Source organism: Cuculus canorus, chromosome 21 (assembly GCF_017976375.1).
Source record: "Cuculus canorus isolate bCucCan1 chromosome 21, bCucCan1.pri, whole genome shotgun sequence".
NCBI classification, from domain to species: Eukaryota; Metazoa; Chordata; class Aves; order Cuculiformes; family Cuculidae; genus Cuculus; species Cuculus canorus.
Window position 1 is genome coordinate 6,562,329 of NC_071421.1, and position 25,326 is coordinate 6,587,654.

Sequence of the window (25,326 nt, forward strand, 5' to 3'; positions counted from 1 at the left end):
GTTCTGTGCTTCCCCAGTTGACAGGGAGTGAATTGGGGGGCTTGGGGTTGAGGGCACCCAGCTCACTGTGCAGGGTGTGGGGGGTTGGTGGTGAGCATCCCCAAGCTTGCCGTGGTCCCAAGCGGCTGCTTTAGGGAGACTCATCCTCTTCGTGTCCCAGCATGGACTAATCTGGAGCATCCTCTGATGCCAAACCAGCCCCAGCAGCCAGAAACACAAGAGCAGCATCGGGCTCACCCATTTCATCCCCTTCCTTCCCTGGAAGCCAAGGGGATATAGGAAGGGCTGTACCGATGCCATGAGTTTGCTCTTCAATCCAGAACAAGGGATCTATGGATGCCAGGAGCCCCCAAAGTGGGGTGGATGCTCATTTTGCCGGTGGCTTCAGATTAACAGAGCACTGGGCAGTTCCTGGGATCCAGCCTGGGTCTTTGGGGAGAACCAATGGATCAGAAACAGCTCACCGAGGGAGGCTGAGGTCCATGTGCCCTGGGAATAAACCCTGCCCTGGTAAAGCCACAGGAACCAGAGAGTCGTGGTGTGCAGGGAGCTGAAGGAAGGTAGAAAACAAGAGGTAGGTTTTGTTCAGGAGCTGATATACTCCTGATCTCTACCAGCTCTACTCAGAAAAAAGAAAAAGATTCGGTGCAAAGCAGATTCCTGCTCACGGCGCTTTGCCAGGGAACAGAGGGGATGCTTTGCCCCATGGGAAGGTTTCAAAGAAAAGATCATAAACTGGAATCAAGGAATGGTTTGGGTTGGAAGGGACCTCAAAGCACACACAGTTCCAACTTCCTGCCATGGGCAGGGACAACACCCATGGGATCAGAGTGCTCCAAGCCCCATCCAACCTGGCCTTGAACATTTCCAGGGATGGGGCAGCCACCACTGCTCTGGGCAACCTGGGCCAGGGCCTCCCCACCTGAACAGCAAAACATTTGTCTCTATCTCATCTCATCTCAAACTCTCCTCTTTCAGCTTAAAACCGTTCCCCTTGTCCCATCCCTGCACTCCCTGATCAAGAGCCCCTCCCCAGCTTTCCTGGAGCCCCTGGAAGCTGCTCTAAGGTCTTCCTGGATCCTTCTTTTCTCCAGGCCAAACAACTCCAACTCTCTCAGCCTGCCCTCACACGGGAGGTGCTCCAGCCCTCAGATCATCTCCATGGCCTCCTCTGGACTCACTCCAACAGCTCCGTGTCCTTCCTGTGCTGAGGAGTCCAGAGGCGGACACAGGACTCCAGGTGGGGTCTCACCAGAGCTGAGCAGAGAGGCAGAATCCTCTCCCTCACCCACTGCTCTGGATGCAACCCAAGACACAGGTTGGCTTTCTGGGCTGTGAGCACACATTGCCAGCCCATGTTTAACTTCTCAACCACCAAAAGATGCTCTGCCTCAGAAGGAAACACCCTTTCCCACCTTTCCCCATTTCCCCACCTTCCCAGCTCTCTCCAGCTGGGCAGTTCTCAGCTCTTAAACTCACACTCCCCTTCTTACCCATCTCTCCTCAGCAGAGGAGCCAAAACCCCTGTGCCTGGGAATCAACTGCATTCCTTTGATTTTCCTAAGCCTCTAGACAAACGCAGTCTAAGCCCAACCAGAACTGGAGCCTTTCTCCAGCAGAAAAATAAAGATCAAAAAATCAATTTAAAAATCCCAACCCCCTGGACCCTCAATTTCTCCCCAGGAATGCCACTGACTTCTAATAACAAGTGAGTGGAGTGGTTGAAAAATGTCCACTCCCAGCTTCTCCTCCTCTCTGTCTCCTCCTCTTCTTCCCATCAGCTTCTGGAAGCCACAGTCCTCACAGTGCCTCTGGTATCCTTCATCTGCTATGAATTATAGCAGATAACGAAGCTCCCAGTAGTCACTTGGGTATAACTGGGCTGTGCTGGAACCGGTGAAAGGACTTTGCTGCATGAGAGTGAAAGCCCCCATCACAACTCCTCTGGACTCCTGCAGAGACTTGGTTCCAAAAGCAGGTCAAGGGATGCAATTTGTGTCCAGCAGCTTCTTGGTTTTAAGCAGCATGAACGCAAGAAGCAGAAATGGGGAGAGTAAGGGGGTCTGCATCGCCCTGGGTTTTGGGAATGCTCTTCTCCTCTCTGCTCTTCAAGGGTGTAGAGTCAACCATGGCTCTTGGGGTCGATGCTGCAGAGGTCCCGGTGCAAGCTCAGGGCAATTTAGAGGGTCAGACATTCTAAAGAGACCAAACCATTGGATTTAAAGGCAGATCCTGTGGTTCAGAGCCAACAGATCAGCACAAGTGGAGAAGGAAGGATGCAGGGTTTTGGCAGGGAATAAACCCCTCCATTATTTTAATGCAGGGGATCTCTGTTTGGCACCAAGTGCAGGGGGTTGGTTGCCTTACCCGGTCCCTTCCTTCAGTTCCAGGTGCCCTTGCTCTGCCCGTGAAGCTCTGAAGGCACACGGTTAGCTGTAAGGGGTCTCGTAGACCCCTTCTGGGGTGGCAGAGGGGCTGAGGGAGCCCAGCACTGTCTGCGTGTGATGGGGTTTGGTCCCAGTCCCTGCCTGGTCTGGCTTGTCTGTGTGTCACTCGGCTCGAGGCAAGGCAGCATCCTCCTGGCTGTGACAGTGGGGTTGCTCTTCAGATGGTCACTCCCAGCCCGGATTTCCTTTGGTCCATGTTAGATGTTCACCTTCACCAGAGGACATCTGAGATGGCAGAAGCCAGGCAGGAGCCTCAGGAGAGCAGCAGCTTGGGGTTGGGGCACCCCAGAGGGTGCTCGGCAGCGATTTGGGGCTGGGAAGAGGCAGTCAAGTGAGGATGGGGCAAGCTGAGCAGGCAGCAGGGAGACCTGCTCTGGGAACAGGGCTGGGAATGAGAAGAAACCAGGATCAGAGGGAACTGCTGTAGCTGGAGGTGCTGCTCCAGTTAAAAATAAACAGCATCCTACTGCGGGCAGCTGGTAAGTACCCTCCCGGGGCCAAATACCAATCACCAAGAACAGGATTTTGCCTGGGCTGCTTCCGTGTGCCGGGCTTGCTCTAATAAACACACACTGTCCCCGCAGCAGAGAAACTGAGCTCCATGGAGGAGTTTCCTTGAGGACAGGTCCTTGCTCCTGCACCCTCCATAAGCCGCCCGAGCCTCTCTCCTCCTCCTCTTTACACGCTGGTTGGGTTGTAGCACAGTAGGTTGAACTCCAGGTTTTCATCCCAGTGCCGGAGAAGGACAAAGAGCTGCTGGGCTGCAGCTTTCACCGTGGCCAAGCTGTATCCCTCGGGGAAGTCCTGTTCGCTCAGCCATAAGCTGGCTTTGGCGGCCACCAGCTCCCACTCGATGAAGTAGGAAGCTGAGCTGTGTTCCAGCCAGGCCAGGGCCACTGCTGTGGCCCACAACATCCCTTCCGGCTCCGTCTGCTGCTGCAACTCGATGTTGAAGAGCAATGCTTCGACCTCAGAGGCGTCTGCCTCAGAGCTCCAGCCACTGCCAGCTTGCCATTCGGCTGAGGCTGGCGTGCTTTCAGGGGAAGAGAAGCGGCGGATGGTGATGGCCGGTGGGGAGAGTTCCTTCTCAGCTTTCAGGGCTTTAGAGATGCTTTCCACTGCGCTGCCCGAGAAGTGGCGGAGGCGGCCAGGATCCTCCACGTGGCTGCCAGGTCCCTCTGACACCGCACCCAGGGCAACGTCTCTGGGGGTGGGACTCCTCCCATGACCATTGGGAACCAGGAGCTGCTGGCTGGAGCCAAGGCTTTTGGGCTCGCCAGAGGGACTGGCCTTCTTGGTGCCGTAGGAGCTGGAGGGGCTGAGGGCCAGGCGGTGGCAGGCAAAGGGAGATGTCCACTTCAGCTTCTCCATAGGGATATTGATGGCATCGCAGAAGGCTGAGTTCATGAGAAAAGCACCACAGGCCAGTTGCAGCGATGCCTGCAAGGAGCAATGGGTGCAGAGAGAAGCTCTGAGATCACAGAATCATAGAGGTTGGAAAAGACCTCTAAGATCATCCAGTCCAACTGTGAGCCCAACCCCACTGTGCCTACTAAACCATGTCCCAAAGTGTCCACATGTTTTTTGAACCACTTCAGGGATGGAGACTCCCCCACCTCCCTGGGCAGCCTCTGCCAGGGCTTCACCACTCTACCAACCACTTCTGGGAAGTTCAGGAAGAAGGCATGCATAGACGGAGCAGCTCCCCATCTCTGAGCAGACCATCGGACATGGCCATTAGAGATAGCAATAGGCAGGATCTGGGGGGAATCCTCCTGCCCTCTGCTCCCCTGCAGTGACCTTGCAAGATCAGCAAGACCCAGGCAGGAGCTGCTCACCAGGGGCAGGTAGTCTATGTTCTCGTTGTCACCCTCAGAGCTGGCTTCGCTCACTTTGCTTGGAGATTTACTCATGAACCCTTTGGCAGCTTGAGTCAGCAGCCTGGTTTTATTGAAGGTCAGCCTGCAGGAGGACAAAAAGGTGGCCATAATCTCCGTGATGCCCACTCTCCACTCCAAAAACCATCCCTGGTCTCCAGACACTGGCAGCATGCTTGGTCCCAGCTCCAATCACAAACCCTTGGGAATCACTCCTCTTCCCCTCACTTGTATTTCTCTGGGACCCACGGAGGTGCAAAACTTCTACTAAGGACAGAGGAAGGTCGAGCTGGCCCATACCTGGCAGCAAAGAGGCTCTCGATGGATTTTTGGGCTTGTGCAGAGGAAGCAGACAGGCTCTGTAACGGCCCTGGGAAGAAACACAAGGATGGAGGTAAAATAAGTTGCTACAGGAGAGCGAAAGGGAGCAGAGTCTACACGCTGGGATCTGGGGTGCTTGTCCTTCTGATGAGTCTTTGGCAAAATCTTGCCCCTCCCCTTGCCTCGTGTTTCCTACGTGGATAATGAAATGCCCATGCGTCTCAAAAATGAATCTGGGGGGAAATCTATACCAAAGGCCCCATTCTTCACACCCCTGAAATGAGTAAGGTCTTGTGCTCACAGGCTTAATTTTAGGTCACGACATGTTTGAAGACCCCAAATCAAAGACTTGATGCATCTACACCCTGGCAAGCACCACCAGCTCTTTCCCTACCTTCAGGAAGACCACAGCGCTCCCAGACTGAGAAGGAAGGGGTGCTGGAGGGCAACTGGCTGCTCTCTTCTGTATCTGCAACAGAGGAACCACATCAACAATGCCACCCAGCCCAAATCGCCACCATGCCACCACACTGGGCAGTTCTCCATCTCCACAGCATTATCACTTTAATGAGCCTAATCAAGGATGATTTTAATTCAGCCGCAGATCTGACAATGCTAGACAAGGTCCAATCCAACTCATCTTCATTAGCAGAGGATTTGGTGACAAGCAAGTGTCTCGCATCCCCTTGCCTCTAATTATACCGGTTTCATCCCTCACGTTATCGGCTTTACGGCTGTCAATTAACTTGCAAGTACTGTCAGCAGCCACTGCCTCTGAGTTGGGAGTGTCAGGGGAAATTGCAGCTTCTTTCCCATTTAAGGAGATGGACTCCAGCCAGACGTGTGCCTGGTGAGCTCCGTATTCAAAGAGGAAGGCAGAAGACCAGAGAAGATGTCCTTCCATAGACAAACCCCCTGAGATCTGTAACATCAGGAAGGAGATAAAGCCTCAGGGAATCTTACTCATGCTGTAAAAGTCAACATCTCCATTTTGGCCACAAGCTGACTGTGGACGTCCAGGGGAAAAGCCACGATGCCTTCTGTTTCCTGAGCTCAGGCTCCTCTGGCTACCATGCTTGGATGCTGCCCCTTAGCACAAGAAAAGGGAATTGTCAGTGTTAGAGAGGGACTGGTGCACACACGATGGCAACAAATCATGGAGTGGTTTGGGTTGGAAGGGACCTCAAAGCACATCCAGTTCCACCTACCCTACAGGGACACCTCCCACTGCATCGGGTTGTTCAAAATCCCATCGAGCCTGGCCTTGAACACCTCCAGGGATGGGGCAGCCACCACTGCTCCGGGCAACCTGAGCCAGGGCTTCCCCACCCTCACAGCAAAACATTTCTCCATAAGATCTCGTCCCAATCTCCTCTGTTTCGGCTGAAAACTATTCCCCCTCATCCTTTCACTGCACTCCCTGATCAAGAGCCCCTCCCCAGCTTTCCTAGAGCCCCTTTCAGCACTGGAAGCTGCTCTGAGGTCTTCCTGGAGCCTTCTCTTCTCCAGGCTCAGAGACGAATCGCATAGACTGATGAGCTTGGTCATCTCTGGGCAACCAGACCAAAGAGCAGACCTTTTGCCTGGCCATGAGGAGAGGTTCTTGCCGCCAAGAGTGGCAGGTACACTGTTAGGCTAAGCCTTGGCCATGGGTATAAAATTCTGGTGCTATGAGCTGTGGCTTCATAGGGTTTGCTCTGATCGAGGTTTCTCAGGTGACACAATCCCTCCCAGGACAAGGTTTCACCCCTCTGCCGGCCCCGTGTTACCCGTGTGGGGGTACTCGATGACAGTGGGCAGGTAGGCATTGGTGCTCAGGTCCACTGGCATGAACGCCGTGTACTTGCTGATGACGTTGCAGGCCTTGCTGGTGTGGACAGCGTTGACCTGGTACCGCCGCCCAGACCCTGTCACGTGAGAGACGCCAGTGTTAACATCTATGTGTCACATGGGCTCCATCCAGCCCTCAGACCCAGCTCCAGACCCACCACCCTGCTTTGTCTCCATGCCCAGCAGGGACTTTTATCCCTCTAAACTCTGCCTACTGCTTCTTCTGCTCTTATTTTATACTCGCTTCATGGAGGAAGTTTGACAAGACCCATGTGCAGCCAAGAGCAGTGATGTGCAGCTGCTGTTGGCCCATGAGTTCGACGCCACCTCCCAGCTCCAGGTGACTGACTCCTTAAAATGAACCACTATCACCTGAGATGCGAAGCAGAGGAGCGTGAAGAAGCACAACCTCGAGTGTGTAAACGTGCAGTGAGATTACAGGAGCAGGAGAAAAGCACAAGGCAGCTGGAAGGGGCTGTCATTTGGGAACTAAGTGAGATATTCCCTAACATTTCACCACTGCCTGCTCTTGGGTTAATTCCAGAGGCTGCTGAAGCTCTGGGGAGCCCATCCCGAGGCAGGGCAAGGTCTGCCCAGCTGGTCAGGAGCTGCGTGTTACCGTGCTCGATTTCACACTCCTTCTCAGCAAGCTGCTCGAAGTCCCGGATGACCGACTTGGCTGCCAGGTGGTGGAAGGTCTCGCTCCACAGGTCTGTGTCATCATCCGCCTGGCTCTCCCGCTCTTGGAAGAGAGGACAGATATCAAAGGTGACTTCCCACTGCACGGGCTCGTTGCTCCTAAGCCCCTTCACCACCGCCTTGCAGAGGGTCCTGGGGGAGTGTGGGGAGCCGTGAGCAGCGCCAAAGTCGAAGTCGTGGGGTTCCCAGTCGGAGGAGGTCTCCGTTTCGAACGTGAAGGAAGGATGCTGGCCAGACTCTGCAGAGAGGGGAAAGGCAGAAAATTAATCACATCTGCTGGAGCTGAATTCCCCACTGCCACTGAGGAATCATAATTAATACTTCCTAATTTTCACAGGGTGGTACAAAATGTGATGAAATGACACCAAAACCCTGGTACGGACAGGTGAGGCAGGCCATGCTGCCCTCTCTCCTGATTTACCCAGATCTCCAGGGCTCCGGCTATCTGATAAAGACCGTAGGCTTGCGCTGGCATTGAGTGGTCCCAAGCCCCTTCCTGAAGCCGCTTGCTGCAGCCCATCCAGCACTGGTGGGGACTCAGCGTCGTGGCAGAAAGACATGCAGCCCCGGTGGAGCAGGGACGGCCGCCGGGCACCCGTGCCGCAAATCCTCGTGGAGGAGACAAGCGAGCTGGCTGTGAAGGGCTGAGAGCAGAGCAAACATTAGTGCTGGACCTGTTCCATCCCTTCTGATCCCATCTTCTCCATGCCTGATCCCAGAGTGAGATGCGATCATACAATGATGTGGGTGCTTCTCTGCTCAGCCCTGGCTGGGATCCATGCCTTCCATCAGATCTACAGGGTGGCCCCAAGGGACTGTGGTCCCTCAGGCTCCTTCCCCAGACAGGCAGGAGGTGAAATACGCCTTTCATCCCTCCAGACATTTTAATGACTTCAGTTGGGAACCAAAGGAAAGAAGAGAGACAGAAAGATCAAGTAACAGTTGCTTAGTAACGAAAGAAGAGAGGTGCAGGGGATGGGGAGAAGGGAATTTTTATCTTCCTTTTTTTTTTTTTTTATACAAGACCGTTTTTCCACTTTCAGAAGACAACATTTCCCCCTCTGGCATCTCCTGTGCCACATCCCGCATGGATGTCCCCCTCTGCTAGCAAAGACACTGAGCTCTGGCTGTTTCTGTCCCTGTCCCTAGGGCTGTGGGAAGGTCCTCATGAAACCACCAGGCACTTATCTTCCTAGTGCAACATCAGCAAGGGACAGAGGTGGTAAAAAATGGTGGATCACATTGATGGATGGAAAGATGCCTTCTCTGGGTGGCAGGCAAGAATGTGACCTCCATCACCACTGAACTTTGGATGTTCTATGAAACTACCAGTAAAAATAGAATTATCATAGAATCATGGACTAGTTTGGGTTGGAAGGGACCTCAAAGCACACACAGTTCCAACTTCCTGCCATGGGCAGGGACACCACCCATGGGATCAGAGTGCTCCAAGCCCCATCCAACCTGGCCTTGAACATTTCCAGGGATGGAGCAGCCACCACTGCTCTGGGCAACCTGGGCCAGGGCCTCCCCACCTAAACAGGCTCTGTAAGATCTCATCTCAATTTCCCCTCTTTCAGATGAAAACTATTCTTCCTTGTCCTGTTCCTGCACTCCTGATCAAGAGCCTCTCCCCAGCTCCCCTGAAGCCTCTTTCAGTACTGGAAGCTGCTCTAAGATCTCTCTGGAGCCTTCTCTTCTCCAGGCTGAACAACCTCAACTCTCTCAGCCTGTCCTCAGATGGGAGGTCTCCAGCCCTCTCTCAGATCATCCAAATGGGAGGCAGGCAGCTCCAGGACCTACTCACCAAGCTAGGACCGAGATATTTAAGAGCAAGCCAGTCACGGAAGCCCCTGCCAGACCCTTTGCATTCAAAACCTGCTCCTTCTCCTGCCTGAGCTCTCCTCCCAGTGGGGAATGGAGCCGAGGGTTTAAGCTGTCCTTCGCAGATGCTGACCTTTCCTTCCCAGCACGGTGCTCATGGAGACAAGCTGAGGGCTCACGTTCACACCCCCGAAAATGTCAAGCCCTGGCAGCCGGACTGGGAGTTGGGAGAGCCGCTGGGAGCCTTCACAGTGGAGGGATAGCAAAACCAGGCTGTAATTATTAAGAGCAGGATGCATGCTGTTAACTGTTTACTGCCCTCCAGAAGGGAGTTGTTTCCATGTCTGCCTTCACGCTGAGCATCCTGTAGGCAAGAGGATGCTCTGTGGACATCTGCAGTGCAGTCAAGGTCACAGATATCCCTAAAACCTATTACTGCTTGCCCTTCGTCAAGTGATGCAGCTCACTGCTGCAGCTGGAGGGTAGTGTCATTCCTCCCAGAGGAGCACTGGTCCTTTTTCTCTTTGCCCCTTAAACCCACCTCCAGCCTCCCTTCACTGAGCCGATCTCTAACCCGCACCAGAAGAAACATGAAAGCCCCATCCCTGCTCTGAGTTTCCATGGGAACAAAAGTGCTGCTGGTCCTCCCGGCCCTGCAGATGCTGATTTCAGAGCAGAGCATCCTGGTGATGCTGAGGATGAGAAAAAAACATCTCTACTCTTCCACAGATCAGTCACAAAACCTTCTCAAACTTCACCTGCCCTACCTTGCAGGTAGGGGACATAACACTGCTCAGCAGATGTCTCATCTCACAGGTCCATAGCTCAGCTGGACGCTGCATATGGGCTGTGGTTCCACCTAAAGCAGTGGGGTATCTACTCTGGGATTGACTTTCTTTTCCCCTGCAGGGCACAGACATGCCACAGCCATCCAGAGAGTTTGTACTGCATGGCCAAACTCTAAAGAAATAAGAAGGAAGCAGCACTGTGGGTGGTGAAGCACTAGCACAGGTTGCCCAGGGAGGTAGTGGAGGCCCCATCGCTGGAAACCTTCAGGGTCAAGTTGGATGAGGCTCTGAGCGACCTGGTTGAGTTAAAGATGGCCCTACATGTTTGTGATGTGCTGTAGCGCAGAGCACAGACACACCTAGATTTATACATCAGGACTATACAGCAGGACTCCTGCACCTGGGTCGGGGCAATCCCCGTTTTCAGTACACGATGGGGGATGACGTGCTTGAGAGCAGCCCTGAGGAAAAGGACTTGGGGTGCTGGTCAATGAGAAGCTTGACATGAGCCATCAATGTGTGCTCGCAGCCCAGAAACCAACCGTGTCCTGGGCTGCATCAAAAGCAGTGCGGCCAGCAGGGAGGGGATTCTGACCGTCTACTCCTTTCTTGTGAGACCTCATCTGGAATACTGTGTCCAGTTCTGGAATTCTCAATGTAAGAAGGAGATGGAGCTGTTGGAATGGGTCCAGAGGAGGCTAGAAAGGTGATCCAAGGGCTGGAGCACTTTCCCTACGAGGACAGACTGAGAGAGTTGGGGTTGTTCAGCCTGGAGAAGAGAAGGCTCCGAGGAGATCTTATAGCGACCTTCCAGTGCCTGAAGGGGCTACAGGAAAGCTGGAGAGGGGCTATTCATAAAGGCTTGTGGAGATGGACCAGGGGGAATGGATATAAACTGGAGAGGGGCAGATTTAAACTAGACATTAGGAGGAATTTCTTCACCATGAGAGTGGTGAGGCACTGGCCCAGGTTGCCCAGGGAAGCTGTGGCTGCCCCATCCCTGGAGATGTTCAAGGCCAGGTTGGATGGGCCTTGGGCAGCCTGAGCCAGTGGGAGGTGTCCCTGCCCATGGCAGGGAGTTGGAACTGGATGATCTTTAAGGTCCCTTCCAACTCTAACTATACTATGATACTATGATACTATGATATTATGATACCATGATACTATGACTAGTGTGAGCCAAGCTCTTTCTCTCATGCATCTGAGATTCTCCTGCAGCTGCACACTGGCCTCTGCCTGCAGGCAAAGCCTCTCTGGGGATCACGTACCTGGAAATCCACGTGCCAAGGCTCAGGGCTGACCTGTTGCAGGTCCTGCAGGTGGGTTTTCCAAAGGGAGTTTTTCACCAGGGCACTGCCGGGATCGCTAGCTGTGGGCACCTTCTTGTAAGGCTCATGGTCGGCAATTTGGGTGGTGCTGTATGCCCGTCTCCTGGAGGAAGCCTTCATATCCATTCCTGCATTGTAGGAGAAAGGATGAGCTCGTCTACAGAGCGAGACCAGCCAGGACCACCAGTAGCTCCCAGTGGGCAGCAGGGAGCCCACCCCTGTGTCCTCCCAGGGCTGAAGGGACCACGCTCAGCCCTGAACCATTTTAATCAGAGCAATTAAATGACATAAGGAAATAAGAGCCTACACTCAAAACTCCTGGGGAAGCTGGGAGAACAGATTGGGGAGGTTTTGTCTGAGCAGTTTTCAGCCAGAAAAAGCCTGACTGCATTTCCCCAAATCTCCCTGGAGAAGACAAAAGGTTTACTAATGAAATTTCATTAGCGCAGACGTTCTCCTGTCAGAGCAAGAATAAAATTTCATTTGGAAAAGCATGATTTCCCATCACTTTTGACGAGGTTGAGGGGATGCGCGGCACAGTTCCTCTCTGATTATAAGAGAAGAGGAGCATCCCATGAGTAATAGAAGTTCCCTTGCAGCATGAAAATGCAGCCAGGTCTGGGGTGCAGCCAGGTCTGGGGTGCAGCCAGGTCTGGGGTGCAGCCAGTCACTTTATACCATGTGTTGCTGACAAAAACACCCAGCTAAATTGTGATAGCAAGGGGTGACACCCTGGGGACAGGGCTTTGGATCCATTCCCCTCCTCTCCTTATCTCAAACTGCAACATCAGGGCTTGCAGGGAAGCAACTGCTTCGCAGGAGTAGAGACAATCCTGCTGGGTTACCCATTTGCTTACTCCTCTCCTTCTCCACACACCAGACGGCAGCTTCGGAAGCTTGTAAATAATTATGTGGCCAAAGCTAAAGCTGCCTGGGGGGAAGCCAGATCTCCAGGGCTTCCCTTGATTTCCTGACAGGTATGGATAAAATATCCAAACCAAATAGACTCGCTCAAGCCTCACAAGATCTGTCATCCCTCCTGTTAACTGCTCCAGCTCTTTGCAGAGATGCAGCCGAAGCGACTTATTTGTCAAGCAAGCAAATTGGCACGGAAGCTTGATTAGAAAGGCAGGAGCATCACAGCCATGCTTGTACAGAGGAAAGTCTGACCAGTGTCCGTGTCTGATTCTCCCCCGGCCTCTCTGCCCACCACCAGGTGATCGGAGGCACGCTCGGCAGGGCAGCAGCCCTCAGAGTCCCTGGAGTGGTTCCAGCTCTCCACGCCTGCTCCCTCCTCTTGGGAGTGAAAGAAAACCGAGCTGCCTGACTCCTGGGAGCGCATCATGCTGTACCGCCGCCTCTTGTCCTGAGGGAAAGCAGAGAGAGGGAATAGGTCCTACCACTGCATCCATCAGCGAGCTCCCAGCTGAGAAAAGCCACTGCTTGTGCATCAGCACCCTGATCCACTGAGCTCCTGTTTCTCCCCAGTGTCCCACCCACCATCTCACAAAATCATAGAATTATTAAGGTCAGAAAAGCCCTCTAAGCTTATCCAGTCTACCAACAGCCAAACCCCACTGTGCATGCTAAACCATGCTCCAAAGTGCCACAGTCGAGCGTTTTTTGAACCCCTCCAGAGATGGAGACTCCATCGCTTCCCTGGGCAGCTTCTGACAGTGCTTTACCACTCTCCTCTGAGGACAGAACGAGAAAGCAAGAGGCACCTCTTGACCATAAAGAGCTGAGATACCCATTTGTGCATGTGCACACCAAGCTCCCGTGCTCCTGGGTCAGCCCTACCAGCCAGTGAAGCATTGACTCACAGATCTGGGGTTAGAGATGTACGGGGAGGTGTCACAGATGATGCCGTAGCCAACCAGACGGTCACCAGGGAAGAGGCAACTGGTGCTGATGGGAGAAATCAAGACCTCGGTGCTCTCGGGAAAGAGCCACTCCACGGATACGTCGCTTAGGACCGGTGCCATGGCCTTCTTCAGCGACTTGATCATCTGAGGCAGAAAGCAGAGGGGAGGGGTTACACAGCAAGTGGACATAGTGTGTGCCATGGTGCACGTGTGGTGCGTTACAGGGGAAGGGGATATTTCCCCAAATAAATCCATCAGCTGATTTTCAGCTTCTCCTGACCCTATATCAGAGCCTGCCCTTTTAACCTGTTCTGACACCCACCCCAGCACCCTCAGCCCCTTGGCAGGGTTGTACCAAGGGCCGCAGAGCAGATATCTGAGAATATCAGATATTTGAGAAGAGAAGGCTGAGGGAAGACCTTATTATTCTCTACAACTACCTGAAAGGAGGTTGTGGAGAAGAGGGAGCTGGCTTCTTCTCCCAAGTGACAGAGGACAGGACAAGGGGGAATGGCCTGAAGCTCCGCCAGGGGAGATTCAGGCTGGAAATCAGAAAAATATTCTTCACGGAAAGAGTCATTGGGCACTGGAACAGCTGCCCAGGGAGGTGGTCTAGTCGCCTTCCCTGGAGGTGTTTAAGGAACGGGTGGATGAAGTGCTTAGGGACATGGTTTAAGGGAGTGTTAGGAATGGTTGGACTCGATGATCCGGTGGGTCCTTTCCAACCTGGTGATTCTGTGATTCTGTGGTATCGCACAGCACAGATCATACAGCACAGGGCCGATCTCGCACCGTGCGTTGCCAGCCCAGAGCAAGGTGGCAGTTTGTGGCCAGAGTCCCTCGCTTCAGTGCGAGGCAGCATCCCCTGCGGCCCCAGCAAACTGGAAAAACTAGAATCATAGAATGTTCTTAGTTGGAAGGGACTCTCAAGGACCATCGAGTCCAACTCCTGTCCCTGCAGAGGACATCCCAACATTCACACCGTGGGGCTGAGGGCACTGGCCAAATGCTTCTGGAATATTGTCAGGCTGGGCACTGTGATTGCTTCCCCAGGAGCTGTTCCAGCGTTCCACCACCCTCTGGGGGAAGAACTGTTTCCTAATGTACAACTTAACCCTCCCTGGTGCATCTTCCTGCCATCAGGTCCAGAGACAAGAGCTCAGCACCTGCTCTTCCTCCTCCCCTTGTGAGGAAGCTGTAGACCACGATGAGGTCTCCCCTCAGTCTCCTCTTCTCCAGGCTATGGATCTTCACTTGTCTGAGCCCCACCTCTGCCCCAAGCCCCAAGACTCATGCATCAACTGACAGCACCGCTATTTTCGGTACAAGTCCTCGCTGTCACAAGCCACTGCTGGAGTTCAGCAATGCTCTGCCAATTACATATGTGGAGAAGACAAATATCTGTGAATATCTCATGGACAAACCTACCAGGGAGCCATCTACAAGAGCTTCCCTGCACACCAGGGGAAGAGAACACCAGATTTAGAGGCAGAACAGCTCTGATGTTCTCTATTGTTTGCTGCTTTTTCACAGGCTCGGGAAGACACACCAGGCTGTGTTCTATAAGGCCATTAATTGACATCTCAGACTGCTGAAGGTACCAAGCTGCACAGCCCGCACAGCTCTTTATTAATAGCTCTATGAAAAAAAACACCTCCCTTCACTGTCTTTGCTTTTAATTTACATCAGAAACGCTGATGCCGTTCTGTCTTAGAGAGGTTTTTGTGTGCTCCAGGTTCCTGCAGAGGGGAGGACTGCTGAACTCCTCCCTTTTTAAGATCAAGAACATAGAAATCAGCTTTTTTAGAGATATTTAGAAGCTAAAGACCCAATTCTCTCCGGGTTTAGTCATCCAGGAGATGATGGGCTGAGCACCGTGCTTTCACCAGGGGACAGAGCCATTCTGATGCCGGATTTGAGGCACATCAGTTTGCTCAGCCTACATGGGGAGAGTGGAAACGAAGAGACTCCCCTCTTTGCTTTCAAGCTGGCTTAATAGGCAAAGGTATCGCAGCGTATTCCTCTCCCTAAAACCCTTGGTACTTCTCGGCTGAGTAACACCAGGGCTGAGCCTGACTTCAAAACTAATTGGCTGCTTTGATGCCAGTTCCTCTGCCCTCAACGGTGTCTGAGGCAGCAGCTACCTTTGAAGCCGAAGCTGCTGTATCGCGGCTATCGCTTCTCCCCATCCCCACGCAGAGGGTAAATACACCTTCCCACTCCCTCTGACAGCCGGAGATGAAGATGCTCTTTCATTCCCTCCCGCTCGCCTACCTGCTGCTGAGTGGGAGTTGGAAAGGCAGCACCAGGATGGGGAATAAGACCCTTTAGTGGGCTGTGGCCTCCCCCTCACTGAACCACAGCATCGTTAGAGCCTCCCAAGGTGGTACCCTGAGAATGGGCAGCCCTACCTTGGGCTGCAGCCTCTCCCCCTCCACCAGGAACTCAGCGATGCCCCTGGACACAGCAGCCAGTCCCCGAACCAGCCTCCTGCAGGCGTTTGGTCCGATGCCGAAGCTGTAGCACCTGCAAAGGGGCAGCAAGCGTCAGGATCCAGAAAACGAAGCCATCCCAACCCCACGCAGCTCACCCACTCCCTGCACTCAGAACACTCCCCCCTGAGCTTTATCCCACTGCTATGCAGTTGTCCAGCATGTCTGCAGGAAAATAAACCAGCTCCTGTCTTAGGCAGCTGGCAGGAGGATGGGGAACTGCCACCCCTTCTGCTTAGCAGGCCTCAAATCCCTTCCCCAAAGAGGAGCCTTCGGCTATGACACTCAGAAGCCTCCCAGCAGGACCTCAAGCTTCTGCAAAGACAAACAAGCCGCTTTGCTGCCAGTTCAGCTCTTTTCCCTGCTGAGTGTCTGTGGTCAACAGCGCTAAAGACCCAGTAATTATCTCTGCTCACAATTAAAGTAAACGTTTTCTCAAGGAAAGAGGATCCAGCCAAGCAAGACTGCTCCCCTGACTCCCAGCTCAATGAGTCAGGATTTGGGTTTGGCTGAAGGCTGCAAACCCAGAGCCAAGCTGGAGCCTGGGCAGGGAGGGAAGGAGTGAGCAGTGCCTGCTGCGAATGGATGCGGTGGGAAGGCAGGAGGGATGGGTGGGATATGGCATTTGGCAAGGGCAGTGGAATGCCGCGGCAGAAATCGCCTTCAGCAGTGAACTGCATCTGCACAAGGGGTTTTTCTCTTAGAGGATTTTAATCCCCAGCTGGCCACAAATCTTAGTCTCAGAGCCTCTTAAAGAAGGGTCTGATCTTCTTTTGAGACAGGGGTTGCACATAAGACTCAGCGATGCGCTGGGCACTCTCTTCCAGGGTCAGTAGAGACCACGCTCTGACTCTGACTGTATTTAGCCCACCACCACGCCTCTAAGAGTGAGAGAATCATAGAATCATGGAATGCTTTGGCTTGGGAGGGACCTCAAAGCCCACCCAGTTCCACCCTTGCAACCCCCTGCCATGGGTAGAGACACCTCCCACTAGATCAGGGGGCTCCAAGACCCATCCAACCTGCCTCCAGGGATAGGACAGCCACCACTGTTCTGGGCAACCTGGGCCAGGACCTCCCCACCTTCACAGCAAAACATTTCCCCCTAAGATCTCATCTCAATCTGTCTTCTTTCAGCTGAAAATTGTTCTTCCTCGTCCTCTCCCTGCACTCCCTGATCAAGAGCCCCTTCCCAGCTTTCCTGGAGCCCCTTTCAGTACTGGAAGCTGCTCTAAGGTCTTCCTGAACCCTTCTTTTCTCCAGGTTGAAGAACCCAAACTCTCAGGGAAGGGTTGCCCTGTACAGCTGGGAAGCAGTTAGACCTCCAAATAACAATAAAAGGATGGAGAAGCTTCCCTGATGAGCCCTGAAGCCTGAGGGATGGGAGAGGGATATGGTTTTCTTACATTTCTCTTATGTTTCAAGCCCCTTAAAGAGGCAGAGGAGAAACCAGAGCAGCCTGTCATCAAGGCTGGGGAACCGGGCTGGGAGCTCGATGCACAAATTAGCTGCTTTTTACATTGCTGTCTTTCAGCACATTCAATTCTGCACAGCTCCATCCTGGAAGCAGCTGGGGCCAAACCCAGATGTGCTTTAAAAAAAATAAAAAGAACCCGGCAAGGAAGATTGTTCGCTTGTCAATCTCTCCTAGCAGGAAGCATCAGATGAGAGCCTGTGAAGTTGTCAGCTCAATTATCCTGCTTTTGATTGTTTAAAAAGCATCTGAACTTCTGGGATCTGTTCCAAACCCTTTGAGGTTCTCCCATGGCTTACACCAGCAATCTCTCCTGCCTCTGCCTCTGAAGCGGGGATGGCTGTGAGATGGAGAAGCGCATTCCTCACAGTTTTGGTACCTGGTGGAGCAGGAGTGGTTTCGCAGCAGTTCCAGAACCTTCCCCGTGTTGCTGATGGCCCCATCCGTCAGCAGAAAGAGCAGTCGGGGATGTCCCCTGTGGATGGGCTGCCGAATGACCCATTTCAAAGGTGATAAGATATTGGTGCCACCCATATCAGCCCGGATCCTCTTGATGCTCTCGCAGGCAACGGCCAGGCTCTCCTGCCCGAATGAGCAGTAGGATGGTCAGCCTCTACACCAGCACCCTCTGAGCACCAAGGGAGCATGGCTCCCCCTTCACTCACCTCACTGTAAGTCTGACTGGCAGGAAAGAGGGTCTCAAAGGTGGACCCAAACCCAATGATGTTGAAGAGACACGCTGGCATCAGGCTCTTGAGAATGACCAACAGAGCATCCTAGGGGGTGGAAAGCAAGCAGACATTGAGCATGTTTGGTCTCTCACCAGCTGCCCCAGTTTCACCAGTGAAAGCTCTGCCCAGACCCTACTTTGCCATCACATCTTACTCCCACCTGCAGTTGCCTGCATGCATTTGATAACAAAATGGCTTCTTTCACATGATTTCCCCCACACAAAGCCCCTTAATGAGATTTCATAGAATCACAGAGTCATGGAATGGTGTGGGTTCAAAGGGACCTCAAAGCCCATCCAGTTCCACCCAGCGGGACACCTCCCACTGGATCAGGTTGCTCAAAGCCCCATCCAACCTGGCCTTGAACACCTCCAAGGATGGGGCAGCCACCACTGCTCTGGGCAACCTGGGCCTCCCCACCCTCATCGTAACAAATTTCTTTCTAAGACCTAATTATGGGTCCCAAAACAGTAAAGAAAATGGGGAGCCTTCAACAACAACAACAAAAAAAGCCCAAGCTGAAAAAAAATCTTTGTTTGTTTTTAACTGATTAAATTTGTGCTCGCAATACGGCGCTGCAGCACGGAGCTGGTGGGTGAGAAGCAGAGTGTGAAATTGAGAAGTGCGACACGCAACGCATTTCAATGTCCAAACTCGCAGAAAATAAACAAACAGCTCCAAGTTACACAAAAGGAAAAGCCTCCCCCATCCCCAGTTCTCTTGTATTCATAGCTGCCATCAATTAAAATAACTGGGAGAGACAGTTTTAAGCTATTTTCATTACCAGAGGTGGTTATCTAACTGGCCTATTCCTGGTCTTTACATAAGCGAAGGGAAATTTAAATTGTCTCAGGCATATGTGATGGCCGTGGACAACTCCAGGATGAAGGTTGTGTTAGCAGCAAGTGGGCAAGAGCTACCCAAGGAGCTCCTGAGCTTGCAGGGACAGCAATTAGTGTGGCAGGAGAGGGAGGGCAGTTTAAAGCAAAGTGCTGGCAGTGTTGAGGAGCTTTGTGCTTTCTGGTTATCTGCTGATAAAGGCAGACTCCTGCCAATCTGCCTAGGGCAGCAGAAACCCTAGAGCCAGCCCCAAGAGAGGAGCTGCCAAGGTCAAGCAAGCACAGCCTCTTTGCTTTGTCATATGCAGCGGTAAAGAACAGAATCATAGAATCCCTAAGTTGGAAAAGACTTTTGAGATCTCCAAGCCCAACCATACCTGTCCACTACTAAATCATATCCCTAAGCATTTTGTCGACCCATCTTTTAAACTCCTCCAGGGATGGTGACTCAACCACTTCCCTGGGCAACTGTTGCAGTGCCTGAGAACCCTTTCAGTGAAGGAATTTTTCCTAACGTCCAATCTGAACCTGGTTGCACCCGAACCTGGTGCAACTTGAGGCCATTCCCTCGCATCCTATCACCTGTCACTTGGGAGAAGAGACCAACCCCCACCTCGCTCCAACCTCCTTTCAGGCAGTTGCAGACAGTGATGAGGTCTCCCTTCAGCCTCCTCTTCTCCAGGCTAATCAGCCCCACGGCCCTCACGTGCTCCCAGAAGATGAGAAAGGGCCCATAAGATCATCGAGTCCAACCCTTAAACTCAAACTGCCAACTCCACCACTGAAACATGTCCCTAAGCACCACATCCACCTGTCTTTTAAATCCCACCAGGGACGGAGACACCACTACTGCCATGGGAAGCCTCTGCCAGAGCTTCACTGCTCTTTCAGTAGAGAAATTCTTCCTAATATCCAATCTAAACCTCTCACGGAGCAACTTGAGGCTGTTTCCTCTCATCCTTTGTTACTCGGGACAAGAGACCAACACCCACCTCACCGCAACCTCCTTTCTGGGAGATGCAGAAAGCGAAGAGGTCTCCCCTGAGCCTCCTCTTCTCCAGGCTAAACAGCCCCAGGTCCCTCAGCCACTCCTTTTCTTGTTCTTCAGACCCTTCCCCAGCTCTATTCCCTTCTCTGGATGTGCTCCAGCCCCTCAATGTCTTTCTTGTAATGACGGAGCCAAAACTGAACACAGGATTCGAGGTGCGGCCTCGCTAATGCAAAGTACAGGGAGAAAAGACCAAGGGTGGGTTCTGGAGCTGCACGTAGAGGAACGGCCACCGACCCCGGCGAGAGTTGGCAGTGAGGCAGCGCTGGAGTGCTCCTAATCAGCAAAATAATGTATGAGAACAGGGCTGCCCTTTAAAAGGCTCCAGGGGGCTTTAAACCAAGCTGTTCTCTCAAACCTACGAGAATATATTTATACCACTACTTCCCAGATGGCTCCTGGGATGCTGCCTCTTCCAAGTTGCAACGCTGACATCCCGTCTTGGAACTAATTACAAGGGAAAAAAAAAAGCAGATTTCCAAATATTTTTCTCCAAATGGGCAACTGATGCCTGCTTTCTGTTGCAGCAAGCGGAAAGATTTATTGCTTGTTGGGGTAAATATTGATCTTGATCCTGTTGCACGCACTATCTATACAGCAGCTCAATAAGGAGAGATGTTTGCCTCCGGAGAAGTCAATTCCGAGTTATTAGTCTGGTTTTGCCAGCAAGCCCGGCCGATGTGGGCACTGTCACAGACCTGGCTGTTCTCCCCGTCTGCATCAGGATGGGAATGGAACTGGCTGCAGGAAATTTAAACCCCTGACCTTTCCAGCCCGGTCACTTTGGCCAAGTGCCCTCGTGTTCGGCAGCAAACCGCATCCTCCCGCTGCACGCAGCCAGACCATTCCCTCCTTGTTTGCATCTCCATCTGCACCACCACTCAGCAGCTCCACTTTCCCTTCCGTAGGGAGTGAAACTGTCCACTTTTTCATTCTAGCCCTGTCATGCCACTCACCCAGCAAGCTGGGAACAACACAAACATCTCCATCAAACACCATTCCCACCAACCCACTAAGAACAACCGCTTCCATGGGGTCTGTGGATCTACAAGTCATAAACAAGGATGGGGGACTAAAACCAGGAGTTTCTCCCTTGAGGCACGGCATCCTCCCCAAATCTCCAATGTCTCCCCTAAAATATATATCCAGAGGGGAAACAGACTTTTTCCTGGTTTCACAGCCTTTCTGTGGCTGGGAGACCCAGTTCAGGACCTCTCGGAGAAGGTTTCTGTCCCTGGAGGGTCCCCATGGGACAACCCAGCCTCCACGGAGGCTGCAGAGATTGCAGTGCCCACTGCAGGTTGTGAAGCAAAATCTGGCCTGGGCTGGAGGCGACTCCTGGTTCCCAAGCTCCAAAATGTGCTGAGGGAAGTGGGTACCACCTCGAGATACCCCAGACCCTTTGTGGGTGGCAGAAGGGACAGCTTCCCTATCCCAGGGGACCTGTTGCAGCCATCCTTGGGCTCGCTGGCATCTCGAGCCTTGGTGCTGGAGGTGGCTTCTCCGGCAGTTCCCATGGAAACCAGAGATAGATTGGTAAGAAGACAGGCTAGAAGATGCTCTCTGCTGCTCACCCTGGGCAGCAAGTCCTGCAGAAGGGGGTGCAGATGTACCCAGGGGAGCGTTTGGCCTCAAATCTGGGTGGCACTCGTGTTAGGAAAGGGTGTGAGCAGGACACCCGGGGACACGCCAGCTCCATGCACATCTCAGACATCCAAGTGCAACCGAACCCCTCAGAGGGTTCCTGCCTCTGCAATTCTCTTGCTGCCCCCAACAAAGACACACAGGGCAGTGCAGACCCATGCCTTGATCAGGAGGATTCGATATTCATCAAACTACTGGCCCTGAAAATCAAGACAGAAACTTCCCAAAGCGAGGTTTTGCCAGAGACTGCGGTGTCTCACCAAGACCTGCCAGCTGGCAGGTCTCGAACAAACCTGGTCTCCAAAGCCCATTAGGCAGGGATAATGATAATTAAACACTCCCCTTTGGTGGACAGAGTGGTCCCCAGCGTGCTCAGGGCAGGAATCTCTCCTTCAGGCAGTGGCACAAAGCCAAGCCCGGCTCTCACAGGGCAGCCTGCAGCTATGTAAGAGACAAACCTAACCAGGGAACCTCAGACCCACAAAATATAACGAGAAAGCTTTTCTACAGCCCCCTTTTTTTTTTATCCAGAGGTCTCAGCAGACCTGTCATAGTCCTCCATGGGACTATGGGTGTTCTTTTGTGTTTGGAAAAGGAATGCATCATGTTCAAACAACTTCTCTGGGTGCACAGAGGCATCCATCAGCAAAATGTCTCAGCATGTCACCCTGAAAGATCCCTCAAAGCTTCCTGGAGGTTTCCCTTAAGACCTTAAGCCCTGGAGAGACGGAAAAGGGATGCACAAGACTCGCACAACAGCAAGAAGGGGAGAAAAAACATCTTTGTGTCTGATGCACTGACAGGAAGAAGAGGAACAGAACATAGCTTCGCTGCAGGTATCTAACAGGCCACACGGATGGGATGACTAAAGCAACAGCATATAATTACCCCACATCCCCTCGTAATGAGCACTCATCAGCACTCGGCAACCCCCACTGCTCTCTAATATTCATCCCTCGTTGGCACACAGGCACATCCCCTCCTGCGTGGTACCTTGACGCGGTTGATGTTCACGCCACTCATGCTTCTGCTGCGGTCGACGAGGAAAATGAACTCTCCTTGGGCTTTCCGGAGATCTGGCTGGACGGTCCTTAAATCAGGGCAGAAGTTGAGCATGACGACAGGGTGGTGGGGGATGTCCTTGTTCAGCCGCTTCCTGATGATTTCCGTCTGCAAGAAAAAAGGAGAGAGCTCAAGAGGGTGATTTTTCAGCCCCTTTTCACTTTGAGGGTAACCAGAGCAGGGCTGCGTGCTTGAAGATGTAAGTGTGTGGCCTTTTGTGGGCTTGTTCAGGCCTCAGCCGTGGCAACAGTTGAGCTCAGGCTGCACTGCAGGTTGTTCCAACTGTATTCCTGGTGAAGATGGAACAGTTTTAAGCCGAAAGAGGGGATATTTAGATGAGATGTTCTGTAAGTGAACGCTCTGCCCCCCTCCCAGCCACTGTGACGCTTTGCCCGGGCAAAGCTGGCAGAAACACTAAACTAGAGACCCCTTGAATGCACAGATGAGAGCCTAGAGAAGAAACTGAAAGATCATAGAATCACAGAATGGTTTGGGTTGGAAGGGACCACAAAGAACATCCAGATCCACCTCTACCACGGGCAGGAACACCTCCCACTGGATCAGGGGCTCCAAGCCCCATCCAACCTGTCCTTCAACACCTCCAGGGATGGGGCCGCCACCACTGCTCTGGGCAACCTGGGCCAGGGCCTCCCCACCCTCACAGGGAAACCTTTCTCCCTAAGATCTCATCTCTATCTCCCCTCTTTCAAACTCTTCCCTCTTGTCCTATCCCTGCACACCCTGGATCAAGAGCCCCTACATAGCACTTTGTAAAACCGATTCTCCAAACATTTCTTTGGATCCCCCTGGACACTGTGGTTCGTTAGCGGAGTTTTGTATCACACCGAGGCACACCAGAGGTTTTATCCATGGTCACTCAATAATGATGTGTCAGATCCAGCCCTCGGTGTGCTGTATTCACCACTCTGATTTATTCCTGCCACTTCTGGTTTGCTGTTCTTTCTGCCCGTTTCTTTTATCATGTTTCTCTGTATTGAAATGCCTTAGAAAGTGGAACTGGTTACTCAGGATGTCGTTCGATAGGAACCCACAGGATATATGTCTCTGTACCGCACATAATGCTAATGCCTCTCTGCATTTTGCCTCATTGTGTTTCAAGTATCATTAAAAATGAGATAAAATTAAACTGGAAAAAGCCTCCCATGACGGGCTTATAAAATTAAACCGGAAAAAACCTCTCGTGACAGGTTTTTAGCTGCTGTGCTGTGGATATGAAGCAGTGCTGGGTTTGTGGTCACGGCTGCACGGAAGCAGTGTAGCACTGCTTTTGAGGGAGCTTTGGATCCCACACCAGCACAGCACTTCATGCCTGGTGCTGAACATCCACTGCAATAATCACCTCCATCCTCAGGGGCTTTGTTTGCCTTTTCTTTCCTTCTTTCAAGGCTGCTGTTTCATGCTGGTTTCACCAGGAGTAAACCAGACCCCAAATAACCGGGTTTGTTTTCCCTAGCCGTGACTCATATTCCTAGATCTACGAGCTAACGACCAACCTTGATTTTACATAACTCGCTGAACTCAAGAGTCCCTGTGGATCGACACACGCAGATGAGCTTCACTTTCAGCTGCACTGCCTGAGTGCAGCTCCTCCGACCCCTGCGAAAAGACGGCTCCCGTTCACAGGAACAAGAACCTCATTGTCACCCCAGCTCTCACTCATCCTCCTGCATTTCTTTCTCATGCTTTGGAGTATAAATTAATCACTAGGAACCGGAATGGCTTTTTCCATCCCCATTTCCCTCCAGTTGTATGACATTATTTTGTTTAATATCTCTCCCAGCATGGATGTTTATCACATTTCAGACCAAAGGGATCTTTGCTGTCTCTCTGCCTGAGGACAGGGCCCCGATACCACCGGTAGCACTCCATGAGATGCTCTTGGGAAGCCAAGACATGAAAGCTCCGTGTGACTGGGATGAGCCCATAACCTGAATTTCCTACTGACTTCAGAGTGAATTTTAGAATCATAGAATGGTTTGGGTTGGAAGAGACCTCAAAGAACATCCAGTTCCACCCCCTGCCATGGACAGGGACACCACCCATGGGATCAGAGTGCTCCAAGCCCCATCCAACCTGGCCTTGAACATCTCCAGGGATGGGGCAGCCACCACTGCTCTGGGCAACCTGGGCCAGGGCTTCCCCACCCTCATAGGAAAACATTTCCCCTTAAGATCTCAGCTCAATCTATCTTCTTTCAGCTGAAAACCATTCCCCTCACTCTATCCCTGCACTCCCTGATCAATAGACCTTCCCTAGCTTTCCTGGAGCCCCTTTCAGTACTGGAAGCTGCTCTAAGATCTCCCTGAAGACTTCTCTTCTCAAGGCTGAGGAGCTCCAACTCTCTCAGCCTGTCCTTGCATGGGAGGTACTCCAGCCCTTGGATCATCTCCATGGCCTTCTCTGGCCTTGCTCCAACAGCTCCATGTCCTTCCTGTGCCGAGGACTCCAGAGATGGATGCAGGGCTCCAGGTGAGGTCTCACCAGGGTGGAGCAGAGCAAGAGAATCCTCTCCCTTTAGAGGTGAGCCTTCAGCAAGCAGCCTGGGAGCTGCTGTTATAGGTCAGCCAGGAAAGTGAGCATCTCATCCGTGCAATCTCTTCTTCTCCCCTCCGTTCCCCTTCGCTCGTTATCCAATTACAGTAAACTAAGCAGATCTTGTCGACCGAAAGGCGATTCCAGCGTGCATTTGTCCTCACCACCCTGCTAGCTGACGAGCATCCAAGGCTTTTACATAACAAACCGAGGGATGAGAATTAATTATCATTTACCACTGAAATTTCTGGGCTAATTCATTTAAGCCGAGCAGTGCCTAGTGTCACGCTTTGAACAGCAGCGATTTTAAGCCCATAATCTACCCCAGGGCATTATCTCTGCTTCTTGCCCTTCTCCATGCAGTTGCTTCTCAGTCCCCCTGGGGCAAAGAGGTGGTTTCCTACAGGGAAATGGCTCTGGAATGATCCCCCTTCCCTGCATAATGTGACGTGCTAAAGATACCAAAATAATTAGCGAGCCATCTGAGCTGCAGCGTGGGAGTTT

General features: G+C 52.4%; 1 protein-coding gene across 2 annotated transcripts in view; it reads right to left on the reverse strand.

The window, feature by feature from the left end:
• Positions 1–1,075: 1,075 nt before the first annotated feature.
• VWA5B1 (von Willebrand factor A domain containing 5B1) overlaps positions 1,076–25,326 on the reverse strand; it is a 40,015-nt gene continuing 15,764 nt past the window's right edge. The window contains exons 11-25 of one of the 2 annotated variants that reach the window (XM_054085538.1): positions 22,201–22,377; positions 17,611–17,721; positions 17,325–17,431; positions 15,391–15,505; positions 12,938–13,123; positions 12,285–12,480; positions 11,055–11,242; positions 7,596–7,818; positions 7,095–7,412; positions 6,415–6,552; positions 5,609–5,734; positions 5,040–5,114; positions 4,625–4,694; positions 4,286–4,409; positions 1,076–3,887 (exon numbers count right to left, since the gene is read on the reverse strand). In XM_054085538.1, coding sequence (XP_053941513.1) covers positions 3,126–3,887; positions 4,286–4,409; positions 4,625–4,694; positions 5,040–5,114; positions 5,609–5,734; positions 6,415–6,552; positions 7,095–7,412; positions 7,596–7,818; positions 11,055–11,242; positions 12,285–12,480; positions 12,938–13,123; positions 15,391–15,505; positions 17,325–17,431; positions 17,611–17,721; positions 22,201–22,377 — 2,916 coding nt within the window. In that variant the 3' untranslated portion in view covers positions 1,076–3,125. Of the gene's footprint in view, positions 3,888–4,285; positions 4,410–4,624; positions 4,695–5,039; positions 5,115–5,608; positions 5,735–6,414; positions 6,553–7,094; positions 7,413–7,595; positions 7,819–11,054; positions 11,243–12,284; positions 12,481–12,937; positions 13,124–15,390; positions 15,506–17,324; positions 17,528–17,610; positions 17,722–22,200; positions 22,378–25,326 lie in introns of both variants that reach the window. The other variant, XM_054085537.1, reaches the window with a different exon arrangement.